This window comes from Pseudorca crassidens, chromosome 6, assembly GCF_039906515.1.
Source record: "Pseudorca crassidens isolate mPseCra1 chromosome 6, mPseCra1.hap1, whole genome shotgun sequence".
Taxonomy (NCBI): Eukaryota; Metazoa; Chordata; class Mammalia; order Artiodactyla; family Delphinidae; genus Pseudorca; species Pseudorca crassidens.
In genome coordinates, this window is record NC_090301.1 from 35,045,523 (window position 1) to 35,058,800 (window position 13,278).

At 39.4% G+C, this 13,278-nt stretch overlaps 1 protein-coding gene across 6 annotated transcripts in view; it reads right to left on the reverse strand.

The window, feature by feature from the left end:
- SPATS2L (spermatogenesis associated serine rich 2 like) overlaps positions 1 to 13,278 on the reverse strand; it is a 167,549-nt gene that overhangs the window by 51,836 nt on the left and 102,435 nt on the right. For all 6 annotated transcript variants that reach the window (XM_067741065.1, XM_067741067.1, XM_067741064.1 and 3 more), the window contains 3 exons: positions 7,268 to 7,376; positions 3,904 to 3,953; positions 953 to 1,199 (listed from right to left, as the gene is read on the reverse strand). In XM_067741065.1, coding sequence (XP_067597166.1) covers positions 953 to 1,199; positions 3,904 to 3,953; positions 7,268 to 7,376 — 406 coding nt within the window. The remainder of the gene's footprint in view (positions 1 to 952; positions 1,200 to 3,903; positions 3,954 to 7,267; positions 7,377 to 13,278) is intronic.

The window sequence follows — 13,278 nt, forward strand, 5'->3', positions numbered from 1 at the left end:
GTCACATTATTTGAGTTGACAATCAGCACTTGTCAGTCTGTATTTGTAGCAGCTGCATTCACAGTGATCCCATGTCTACATAAAAATATACTTATTCAGTTCTTACTTCACATATCACATATAAATAAAGAGTGTTCACGTTACCCAGTTGAGTACTGTCTCCCTTCTTTTAAGTGCAAAGTGATTCATTATAATTGGGTGTGAACATCTGGCCATTTTATTAGGCCTTCTATTTTAGTTGTTCTTGAACTTCTTATGTTTTTATATTATTGACATTTGTTTCTAGGTAGAGTATATTATCTATGAATTTTATTTTAGTATTTGATATAAAAATGGAGCATCGGGTCAGACGGTATTGAAGACCATTGATCCAGTAGATTCCTGTACAGCTGCCTTATGTTGCAGAAAAGAAATGGGACACTAGAGATGAAATGATGCCCCCAAGGTCATACAGTTGATTAAGTAGCCTTTTGTCGAGTAATGAATGTATAGCTATAGCACAAGTAATTAACATTCCAGATTCTAACACCCTGGGATATATATTCTATCACATAATACAAAATACCAGGAGTTAAAATAACTTGGCCTACCCTTTAATAACATTTCCTTTGGTCACCAATTATCCCTCCCTTATCCCAGCAAAAGTGAAAAATTTCTTTAAACTGGAATTTCCTTTTTCCTGATGATCCCAATACAGACTAGAACTATATTTTTTAGTTAAAAAAACCCTCTGACTTAGTGCAGGGCTAGATTGCATACTTCTTCTCTAGCCTTGTCACCTTCCTCCCCGCCTCCACCATCCTGCGAGAAGACCGCTTGAATCTGTGGACACCATAAAAGAACAATCTTTCCCTTCCAACAACTTTAACAGTAGCAATGACTGTCCCAGTGGGTCCCTTGGCATCCTTTTCTTCTATGTCTGCCTAAGCAACTTTACTTAAGGATAACTGACCTGTGACCCCACGGAGTGCCTTTGAAGGTTCCTCGAGTATTGAGATCTTTTTCTCACGGGGGGCAAGGGCTGGTTTTTCACTGGCAGAATCAGTGGATGAGCTGTCCTTCTCACAGCCGTTGACGTGGCCATTCTGTATCTCTGGCGGCGGTGGCTGCACAGGCCCTGCTTCGGGCCTCTCTGCCTTGTCTTTAGCATCTTTGTTGCCTTGATGCTGCTTGGACTTGCTTCTTTTTCTCTTATTGTTCTAGAATGAGAAACAAATGAGAAGCTCACATCCTTGAAATAGAAGGTGAACCCCAGAGACCAAAATAAGATATGTTACCCTTTTTTTGTTTTCTGGCTCTTCTAATAGAATGGGTGAAAAGGCCTATGTCTTTATTAACCACCCAAGTTAATGTAAATGTCTTCTTTCCTACAATGAGCTGTATAAACTTTTACCTCGTAAGCATAGTAAACAAAAAGTTTTCTTTAAAAGGAAAAAAGCAGCAGGAAATGGCTTCAATAGCTGACACATTATTTGAGCACATTGACTTGCTACATATCTGAATGGCCATACAGTAGAGTCTTGTGATAACTGCCCTGGAAGAACCTGAATTCAGCTATTGTGGTATTGGAGAAGAGGTCTCATTTCTTAAAGAGATGATGGACGGGGGTGGGGGGGTGGGGGTGGGGGGGGTGGGCGGGGGGGATCAGGGAGGACACTAAGGTTCTGATCCTCTTGAGGGGAGGAGAGGCAGGGGGAGGCCTGGTACAAAAGAGGCAGGGAAGTCCCTCTGAAAGGAGGAAGTAGAGTCAGATCCCCAAAGTCCAGGTTGGATCTAGGAAAAGGCACCAGCCAACCAGGAGATCCCTGGATTGCTGTCACTGTCCGGGAATCATCCCCATGAATACTTAAGCTGGAGTGGACAACTGCTACAAAGGAACGCCGAACCCACGTGGGTCCACCTGGATTCGCACTGTGCACCTGTATCTGGATCTCTCGGCTGCTACCTGAACGGCATTACAAGACTTCAGTTACATTTAGTTCAAAATAACGCGACCCTGCATTCTAGATAATTGAAAACTTTTAGACCTTGGTGCAAGCCTCAGCCAATGAGAACAGACACGGGGCCCATCAGGGCAGACCCTGTCCCGCCTGTTGCATCAGTGTCCCACCAGCTGAACATCAGCCCGGCTTTGTTCTTCAACACATTTGGAAAAAAAAATAAAAAGAAGGGCTTCCCTGGTGGCACAGTGGTTGAGAGTCCGCCTGCGATGCAGGGGACACGGGTTCGTGCCCCGGTCCGGGAAGATCCCACGTGCCACGGAGCGGCTGGGCCCGTGAGCCATGGCCACTTCGCCTGCGTGTCCGGAGCCTGTGCTCCGCAATGGGAGAGGCCACAACAGTGAGAGGCCCATGTACCGCAAAATAAATAATAAATAAATTAATTAATTAAATAAAAAGAAACAGTTTTCTCTTGATTCTCCACTCCACTCTCCTTCGTTTCCTTTGAAACCACAATCATGCCCCTGAGTAAGGGCTCCTCCAGGGGAGAGAAATGCACTGACTGGGTGAAGGAAGGCCCAGGGGCACTTATTCCCACACAAGCCCTGCGTCTCCTGGGCTGGGGAGACAGTTTTCCCACTGAACCTCTAAGAGGGAGGCTTAGTAATGAGTTGCGTCTGCAGCTGCCGTCTGCTCTGTTTTTCACATCAGAGAAATTTCATACCCAAACCACACATCTGAAATTCCTCCAGGTAAGTATAAATACTGCCTTTCAATCACCTGCAAATTGTCTTCATCTCACATAGAAGCCTGGGAAGCTATGATTAAAGATAAGCAGAGATTGTCAAAGACGGTGGCATACAAAGATTTAAAAATTTTTCATAATTCTTCCTATTCTCCATGAAGCTAGGAGGAGAAAAAGGAGGAACGGATCATTCTAGTAATTTCAGTAATCTCGGGATTTTATGAAAGCAATACTGCTTTCTTGTGTTTGTTTAAAACCTGTGCCACAGGCCTGTGATCTTCCCTCAGTGGGAAGGGTATATCTTGGGATTCCCAAAACACAAGGCTTCTCTGGGAATAGTGGGAATGGGTGGGGAAGTTACTTTGAAAAGAGAAGCAGACTTTTTGTGAAAGTCATGAAACAGGTTACAGGCCAAGAACAAGAAGGAAGCTGCGGGCTTCCCTGGTGGCGCAGTGGTTGAGAGTCCGCCTGCCAATGCAGGGGACACGGGTTTGTGCCCCGGTCCGGGAAGATCCCACATGCCGCGGAGCGGCTGGGCCTGTGAGCCATGGCCGCTGAGCCTGTGCGTCTGGAGCCTGTGCTCAGCGGCGGGAGAGGCCACAGCAGTGACAGGCCCGCATACTGCAAAAAAAAAATAAAAAAATAAAGAAGGAAGCTGCACCTCACTGGAGCTAGTGAGGGCTCCAGTGCTCCATGGTCACTCACAAGACCAGAAAGGCACGTTCTGGAGACAGAGGCCAGTGTGTGCGCTGCACACCGCACGTGTGCCCGTAAGTCGAGACTGTGTGACTAGACAAGAAAGCAAAATAACGTGAGAGGGGCAGAGTAAAATCTCCCCTCTGTTCTGTGAAAATATATTTAGGGCTTTTCAAGTATCTTTAAAACACTCCTTAATTTTTTCCTTTGTGCTACAGGATACGTTCAGGCAAGTTAACGTCTAGAATCCTTTGAATTCTCCGGTTGGGCTCGCCTTAATACTTAAAAAGAAAACTCTGGGATTTCAAAAGCACACCTGGTGGTTAAAAACACTTGAACAGAAAACAAGGGCATTAGTAGGGAGGGTGGCCGGTAATTTAAGAGAGTCGTGAATCTGGAAGCTTCCTGGGTGTACATATTAACATATATGAAAGAAGCACAAAATTGGCAGCCTTGTTAAAATGATAACAACCATGAAGATTCTGATGGAAGCTGCTAATTTACAATCAATATCAATCTTACCTTCTTTTTTCCTGTCATATTCCATTCTTTTAGAACTTGAATTGCACTGCCTAGACAAAGACAAAGAATTTTCAACATTCTTATGCAACATTCTTATGCATATATGTGAATGCATATATATTATGCATTCACATAATAAAGCACCACACAAAATTCATCTCTGTCTTTCCATCTTGGTAGCGATTTTTTTTCCGGCTTTTTCATTTGTTTTGATACATCCTACCTTAATAAAAATGCCAGTTTCATTTTTTATTTCCAGATTTTCATTAAATTCACTGCATGATCTTGGTTTTATCAAAGTATTAAGCCCCACTACATGAAGCTTACTTTGTTTTATCATTATGTTGTCTTAGAGAAAATGAAATAGATCGAGAATTTTCTGATAGCTTCATTGCCATAGGTAGAATTAAAATTGTTCTGTTTGATATATGAATCAAAATACCTCTAATCTTCCGGGCTAAACATGAGATTTTGAATATTATTAACCCTGTGAATCCTAACTTTTTGTTTGGCTATTCCTGCTCATTTTCTGCCTCTACTCATTATGTTCACAACCTGCAGGGTGATAAGGACAGACGATCTGATGTTAGCTTTGCTCTCATCACTGTGAATAGGGATGGGATGCAGTCTTTGCAAGGTTCCGCTTTGAAACAAAAGAAGCTCATCAAATAAGTTGAGTCCTAGGTTCTGTCAATGCCATTCACATGCATACGTGGCATTGCTCAGATGCAGAGGAAAAGCCTAACTTGATTAAATTAGAAAACATTTTAAAAGAAATGCTTAACCACTGGTCAGCTACACTATCTTCATGTAGTCTTAGTAAGTTCTTCACTCATTCCAACTGTGCTGGGGGTAATTTCAACAATAAGTTATTGGTAATGAGTAGACCAGTTGTTCTCATTTAAATAGGTGCTTCTAAAAGAGTAGCTCTTACATGTATCCTTTTAACAATTTTAAGCATTCTCATACAGTCTCATTATACTAATAGTTCTCTACAATGAGTGTGTTGGCTAAACAAAGATAAACTTCAGGCGGGTCGTTATAACAAATTTCAAATTACTACGGTCCCAATTATTGAGTCTACTGTTACTGTTTGATAACCAGAAGGCCATAGTGTTTGGACTAATGTTCAGAAAGGCTAATTATTCCTAACCATTCACAGTTTCCAATTCAATGCCCCTCTTAGGCCTTTTGCGTTACATGTACTTGAAATAATAAGACTGCACTTAAAAGTAAGCTATAATTCAGTCTTTTTATTAACTGGGCTGGTCTTTTTCTAATTTGCCCAGAGAATTAATGTTTCACAGTATTTTCCTTTTGAAGAACTTTAGGAAGTCACTTTCACTAGGTTACTTCGTAAGTCACACCAGTGGTTAATAATCATTAGGGTAGTTCTTACTTATAGCTCAACTTCAGTTTTCCAGATAAAATTAAATTTTAAAAAATGTTCAATACTGTTCTTTTTAATCAGAGGGAGGAGGTGAGTTGCTTACTGCTTTCAACTGCAATATTCAATTATACATCTAATTTGCATATTTTGACATAAATTCTATTTGCAATTTGGACAACAAGCTTTTAGAGGGTAATTCTGAAGAAGAAATAACTATGTTTACAGACAATTTTGAAACTGTTGTCATTAAACTTTAATTATACTGAAACTGCTTGGAGTTCTTTAAGCCGCTCAGAAAGAGTGCTTTTAGTGTGCTTCGTAAATGATTCTTAACAATTATTTCTGATTTTCAGTGATTTTTAAACAAGTTTTCTGACTGCTCCCCATCCAAAATGATATGAGGTTTCTCAGCAATCGATGAGTCTTTAAAAATGAGACCTCAATACCGACAAGGTGAAAATGTCAAGAAGGACAAGCATGGTGCTCTATTTAAATATGATCGGATTTGATGACAGTCCATCAGTTACTGAGTATCTGTGCATCTCATCAGGGGTCATTCTGTAATAAAAACTTTCATGATGGAGAACGTCGGGGCCTCAATCCAACTGAGGCTGGGGAGGTATGGGGATAATAACCTTTTTCCTTTCCTAAAGCTTTTTTCCATGTGAGTGATGTTGGCAAGTGAAACCTGAAAAGAGTTTATCTGAGCCAGGATACGCATGTTTCCCCCAATTTTTTCTTGAGATGAATTGCACTAAATGCTGCAAAGGTGGAGTAATAATTACATACTCTGTATTTGTATCTGGTGAGTAAAGATTCTTGTACACGAAGCAGGAAAAACAGTCAGAAAAGTTATGCACCATGGGTCTGCTTGCAGGTCTATTCTGAATGATAATCATTTTTAATTCAATTAGGACCCTAAACCCTGACTGCAGATATCAGAATGTGAGTGTGTTGCCTGGTTCCAAGACCTTGCCTGAAATGCAATTGTACTATATGTAGAAACTTAGGAAGATTATTCTACTCCTAGGAAAGTAAGTAAATCAAACTGTCCTTAACAAATAAAGTGTAACTAGGATAAACCCGAGGAATGTGCTGATAGGTCTTCCCTGACCTTTCGGTCAGATTATGTTTAGTTAGTCCGTACTGACAAAACAGAAACTAATGCTGGGACAGAAGACATACGATAACTAAGGACAGGTATGAGATCTCTGTTCATAAATGGAACTTTAATTTGAGTAGGAGAGAAGACTTTCCCATAATTTCCCATAATTTATATTTAAATGGAACTTTAATTTGAGTAGGAGAGAAGACTTTCCCATAATTTATAGGAAACCTAAAGCAGTAGGTTATCCATTTCTAGAATAAATACATTCCTGAGACTTTAGATTCTATACCGTCACTGGCAATGGGCTGTCCAAAAAAACAATTTTTTTTTAGACAGCAAAAAGTTCTAGAGGTAGATAAGATGAACTGATATTCTGACTAAGTAGGTAATCTCAAAATCATAAACTAAGGATATTAAAGACTAAACCAGTCCTCTCAGGCTACATAAGCATCAAGTTCAAGGATTCCAGTCGTAAGGCCAAGTAGAACTATGCTGGCTGAAGAGTTGAGAAGGCTTCCCAGATCAGGAGTAAAGTACATTATCCTCCATTAACAAGGGCGCCATCAGATAAAGGACGTGTTTAGTAACAAATTGGACAGACTGGTTGACAACGGAATTAGTAGCATTACAATATGTATCCTTTGCAAACTATCTACAGTCTGTCTTTTTTTTTTCCCCAATGAGGAAAAAAAGAACTTCCAAATTCTGCTCTTAATATGTAGATGTGTCTTTAAAACCTAGCATATTTTAATGAAAATTAAAGTATTAGTGAATAATTGGTATTCAATGCATTCAAGGAAAAAAATACAGAATATATGGAATATCTAGTTCTAACGTCTTCGGGTTCAGGGGACGTGTATACTCACCATCCACGAAGGCCTGCACTGCTTTATCTACATTAAAATCAAACTGCTGTAGCACCAGAACTATTTCATTATTGCTTTTGTTGGGAACAACTGATCGAACCGCATAGATCTGCAAAGGAGAGGAAAAGAAAAAGAAAGGTAAACGTTTTGAATATTTTTCAACCATATTAGTCTCTCACTGGATAGAATGATATCTGTTAGAAAGGCCTTGAAAAGCCAACTAATCTACCTTCTTGCCATCAAGCATACTCAAGGCACTTCAGACCACTACAAATGAATCCTGGTGACCACCCTGATAGCCTCTTTACCTGAATACACATTTCTACAGAGACGTCCTTGTTAGGACTGGAGTAGCACGTGGGAAAAGCCAACTCTGGTTTTGCAACCTACTCCCCCCACCAACCCAGCCCCAAGACTCCAAGGTGTACTTTCAGTGAGTACTTTTCAGTGAGTACACAGATAGTTTTCTGTCTCAGGCTCTCTTCTCCGTGGGCTCAGGGCAGCTCTTTGGAAAATTTACAGAAATAGCCTCATGCCTCAGCTTCTCTGATCTGCACAGTGGAGACAGTCATAGTGAGGTTCACAGAAGCGTGGTGTGAAACTCCATTAATTTTCATAGAGATATAGAATGTGGGGCATTGTATTTTTGAAATAGCAATCTTAGCCATAATACGGAAAACGTTCCCCAACACACTTCTGAAAATCAAACATTTAAAACAGTAAAAGTAAATACATGTATGAGAGCTAAGGACTTCAACAGGTTAAGCTGATATTCAATTTTTAATGACCTATAGGTATTTCTTAATCACATTTTGCACATGTTCTTTCTTTTTGCCTAATAGAATTAATGGACCTTTATCTCACAGAACTTGCAATTACTACAGGACGCTCTATCCACTTCAGCAAACCCTGGCTCCCCCAGCTTTCTATCAAGGGGATTACTGCAGCCACTACTGACAAATATGAGAGTACTACCTGGTGCCAAGGTGCGTAGCATCCACAATGATGGCCACAAAAGCACTGCACAATCCTTACCTGGTTAGATTGAGTTTTAGAGTTACATGCAGTTTACTGTAATCAGATTCATGGACTGTGGATTATATGTGTATGATAACGTGTAATGTGATTCTGTTGCCCAGAACACTCAATTAAGCAGCATAGCCTATTTCCTAATTATGTTAGAAAATAGACAGCCTACTCCATTTCGATGTACATGTAAGAGTATTTAGATTATAATGAGAAAACAGCACAAGATATGGGTTTATAACTTGGAGAGGTTCTGACATTATAGAAAGCTGGCTTTGAATCTTGACATTCAGAAATGCTACATATGTAGGGATTTTCAAGGACTCTAATTACACACACACACACACACACACACACAGAGTTGTATATATGTGACAAGAGTCCTTTGATTTTTTTCTCTACTTTACGGTTCTTAGTTTTTCTAGCTTCTATTTTAAAAAATATTATTAACTTCTTCAAACCTAAGTTCTTTCTCACTTTTTCGCTTGCTATCTTTAAAAATCCTTTCAGTGAATAATTTTTGAATGTCTATTGTGTGACAAGGCACCAAACTTCCTGTAACTTATAGACTAGAGGGGGATGCACATATTGCTCAAATGATCACACAAATACATACTTATACATTGTGATAAAGGCTATAAATCATAGGGCAGGGAGACGACTTTATATAGGTATGCTGAAATCTGAAGGACAGGGGAGAAGAAATGGGTGGGAGGTTAAGAGGAAAGGCATCTTAGGCAGAGGGAACAGCATGAATGAGGAGGAAGGCACAGGTGAGGGAGTATAGAGGGAGGCAGAGGCTGAGGCTTCCAAAATACAAAGATGAGGCCAGAGGCGGGCAGGGACCAGATCATGCAGCCTACAAGGCTCTGCAAAAGACTTAGGTCTTGTGAGCATCCCATAACCATCCTTTTGTGTTGTCCTTTCTTATTCATTCATCATGTTAGAAAGATAGCTCTCTCTCTTTTCTCTCTCTCTCTCTCTCTAATTTATCCTTGTCATATACACATTTTATATGTAGATAAATGTATATTTATATATCATTATATTTAAGTTATGTGTAAGTTAAGGTGTACAGTATGTTGATTTGATACAGTTATGTACTGCAAAATGATTACCACCATAGCATTAGCTAATACCTCCATCCCATTAGATAATTACCACTTCTTTTTTGTGGTGAGAACATTTAAGATCTACTCTCAAGTATATGATTCAGTATACAATCACCATACTGTGAATTAGATCCCCAGAACTTATTAATCTTGTAACTGAAAGTTTATACCCTTTGACCCAAATCTCCCCATTTATTTCTTTTTTTAAAGAGAAGCCAAGATGGGGAGAAAAACAAGAACAAAAACACCTGCATTGACCCGGGAGAATCATTAACAGTGAATGTCCAAAACTAAATACAATTGGCCTAGCAGGCACCAGTGCACTGGAGTTATGTATAAACATTACGTGTTGTCCTTCTAATGTAGTTCTTTTAAATAAAATTCTAGCATTTCAAGCCACTATAATTGGTTAGTATTATATAAAATTTCTTGATAATAATTACCATCATTATTACCACATCAGTCATGCCCTTCTAAATAATAATTTGTAGCAACATGGATGAACCTAGAGCATATTATGCTTAGTGAAACAAGTCAGACAGAGAACACATATGATATCACTTATATGTGAAATCTAAAAAAATAAAACAAATGAATGTATATAGCAAAACAGAAATGGACTCACAGATATAGAAAACAAAATAGTGGTTACTGGTGGAGAGAGGGAAGCAGGGAGGGGCAAGACTGGGGCATGGAATTAAGAGATACAAACTACTATGAAAAAAATAGATAAGCAACAAGGACATATTGAACAGCACAGGGAATTATAGCCATTATCTTGTAATAACATTGAATGGAGTATAATACGTAAAAATACTGAACACTATGCTGTATACCTGAAACTAATATAATGTTGTAAATCAACTATATGTCAATAAAAAAAAACACAAAGTTTTCGATCCACCTACATAGTTGTGTGATCAGTAAAGACCTAGAAGTATGGAATAAACATAAAATAGTTGTTTGCCCTGTTTCCAGTCTCTCCTCTGCAAAACATAATTTATTTTATTACGTTAAGGCAAAATATAATATAAACCTGAGCTCATAGAGATACTTCTTCTTTAGATGTTTATACTACTTTTGCGTGTCCCTCTTTAAAAGAAAAAAAAAAATCAACCACGGTAGGATATAGAAAACATCTATCCTTGTCACTTTATATATCCTAGCACTGAACATATCCTTAGAATATTGTCAGTAACTGAGTTCTGATATCAAATATAACTATGAATATTGCATACAACTCCTGGAGGAAGACACAATTAAAACAGGAATGTCGAGTTTTAAAGAAAAGAGAAAAAAAAGGAAAAAAATAATTTCTGCCTATTCTTAGATATTCCATAGTAATGTTGAATTCTAGTGGATTTCTGGGCCAAGTTTCTGCTTTAATCACAGTACTTGCCTAATGTGAAGAGAGTAGTATTGTTTCTCCACCTTCTTATTTATAAATTCACTACATTTATTTTTCTATGAAAATGTGTTTGAGAAAGATGGAGAAATCCAGGCACTCATATGCACGCATAAAAATACAGGAACCTGGGCTTCCCTGGTGGCGCAGTGGTTGAGAGGCTGCCTGCCGATGCAGGGGACACAGGTTCGTGCCCCGGTCCGGGAAGATCCCACATGCCGCGGAGCGGCTGGGCCCGTGAGCCATGAGCCTGTGCGTCCGGAGCCTGTGCTCCGCAACGGGAGAGGCCACAACAGTGAGAGGTCCATGTACCGCAAAAAAAAAAAAAAAAATACATGAACCTCACAGTGTCACTATCCAAGATGCAGCAGTCATAAGGGGTCTAAGCATTTAAATCTAAAAAAAACCTCCTTATGAAGGAGGTTTAAAATATAAGGAGTGGATGACAAAGGCAGTGTTATAGTGAGGTTGTGCTGAAAAGCTGCCTTTGCATTTGGAAATGAAGCTCCTGGAGCAATGGATCAATCAATGCGTGACTAATGGTAGTTTGCATGTGGAGAACTCATAAAATTCACGCCTGCAGTGGCTGTTTTGCAGAGGCTGTCTTTGGCGGCGATGCTTCAGACACATGGCCTTTACTTCACTGCCACAGCCCAAGCTGGTGAGTCTGTTGCTGCAGCTTCACCCCGAAGGTCACCGTTTGCAGCTGCACGTGAGTGCATCCCTCAAGGGTTCTCATGCCATAAATAGTGCGTTCCAGGGGGGTCAACCAGGCAGCGGCGCAGGATGTCAGGTGACAGTATGGCCCACTAGTTAGTGGTTCATTTAGCAACTGCTTTACCTTTCCCAAATCACATTCCTCTGTTTTGCTTTTACTAATTTAAATCTAGTTTGGCAAATTCAATTTGCTATTGAGAAATCTTCCTTTTGCACATCAAAAGTTGTTTTGATTTTAAAAGCTTTTGCACAGCAAAGGAAACCATTGATAAAATGAAGACAACCTACTGAATGGGAGAAAATATTTGCAAATGATATGACCAATAAGGGTTAATATTCAACATATATAAACAGCTTACACAACCCCAGAGAAAAACAAACAACCTGATTAAAAAATGGTCAGAAGAACTGAATAGACATTTTTCCAAAGAGGAAATGCAGATGGCCAACAGGCACATGAAGAGATGCTTAACAACCCTAATCATCAGGGAAATGCAAGTCAAAACCACAATGAGCTATCACCTCACACCTGTCAGAATGGCTATCATCAAAAAGAACACAAATAACAAATGTTGGCAAGGATGTGGAGAAAGGGGAACACTCGTACACTGTTGATGAGAATGTATATTAGTGCAGCCACTATGGAAAACAGTATGGAGGTTTCTCAAAAAACTAAAAACAGAACTATAATATGACCCAGTAATTCCACTCATGGGTATATATCCGAAAAAAACAAAAACACTAATTCAAAAAGATAACATGTGCCCCAATGTTCATAGCAGCATTTACAATTGCCAAGATATGGATATAACCTAAGTGTCCATCAGCAGATGAATGGATAAAGAAGATGTGATATATATATATATACACATACACATATATATAATGGGATACTACTGAGTCATAAAAAAGAATGTGATTTTGCCATTTGTAGCAACATCCATGGACTTGGAGGGTACAATGCCAAGTGAAATACGTCAGACAGAGAAAGACAAATACTATATGATGTCACTTATATGTGGAATCTAAAAAATACAACAAATTAGTGAATATAACAAAAAAGAAGTGGACACAGATACAGAGAACAAACTAGTGGTTACCAGTGGGAAGAGGCAAGAGGGGAAGGGCAAGATAAGAGTAGGGGATTAAGAGGTACAAGCCATTACGTATAAAATAAGCTACAAGGATATACTGTACAACGTGGGGAATACAGCCAATATTTTTCAGTAATTCGAAATACAGTATAACCTTTAAAAACTGTGACTCACTGTGTTTTATACCTGTAACTTATACTGTACATCAACTACATGTCAATAAAAAATAAACATTTAAAAAATTATTTTGATTTAATGTCAGCATTCTAATCTCCCTTTCTCTCCTCTCTGGGGCTTTCTATCTGGCTTGGCAGGTTTTGCCCCATTCTGCCTCAGGCCCGCCCTGCTGTCATTTTGACTGCAGTAAGCAGCAAGGCAGTGTGACTTTCACCGTTTGATTTCAGCTTCCCACGTTAACCTACCTCCCCTGGACCTGACTTGTCTGGTTTAAGAGCTGTTAGATTTCCTCATTCACACTGCACATTTCTTGAGCCTGTCTATGATGACTCCTTAGAAATTCTTCTTGGTTTACTGATGAGTCACTTAGACTATGTGTGAGTTTCAAAAAAATGGTTCTGACAGAAGTTTTCAAGCCACCTACACAGCTGTGTGATCAGTAAAGACCCAGTATTATCAAATAAACAGAAAATAACAGCT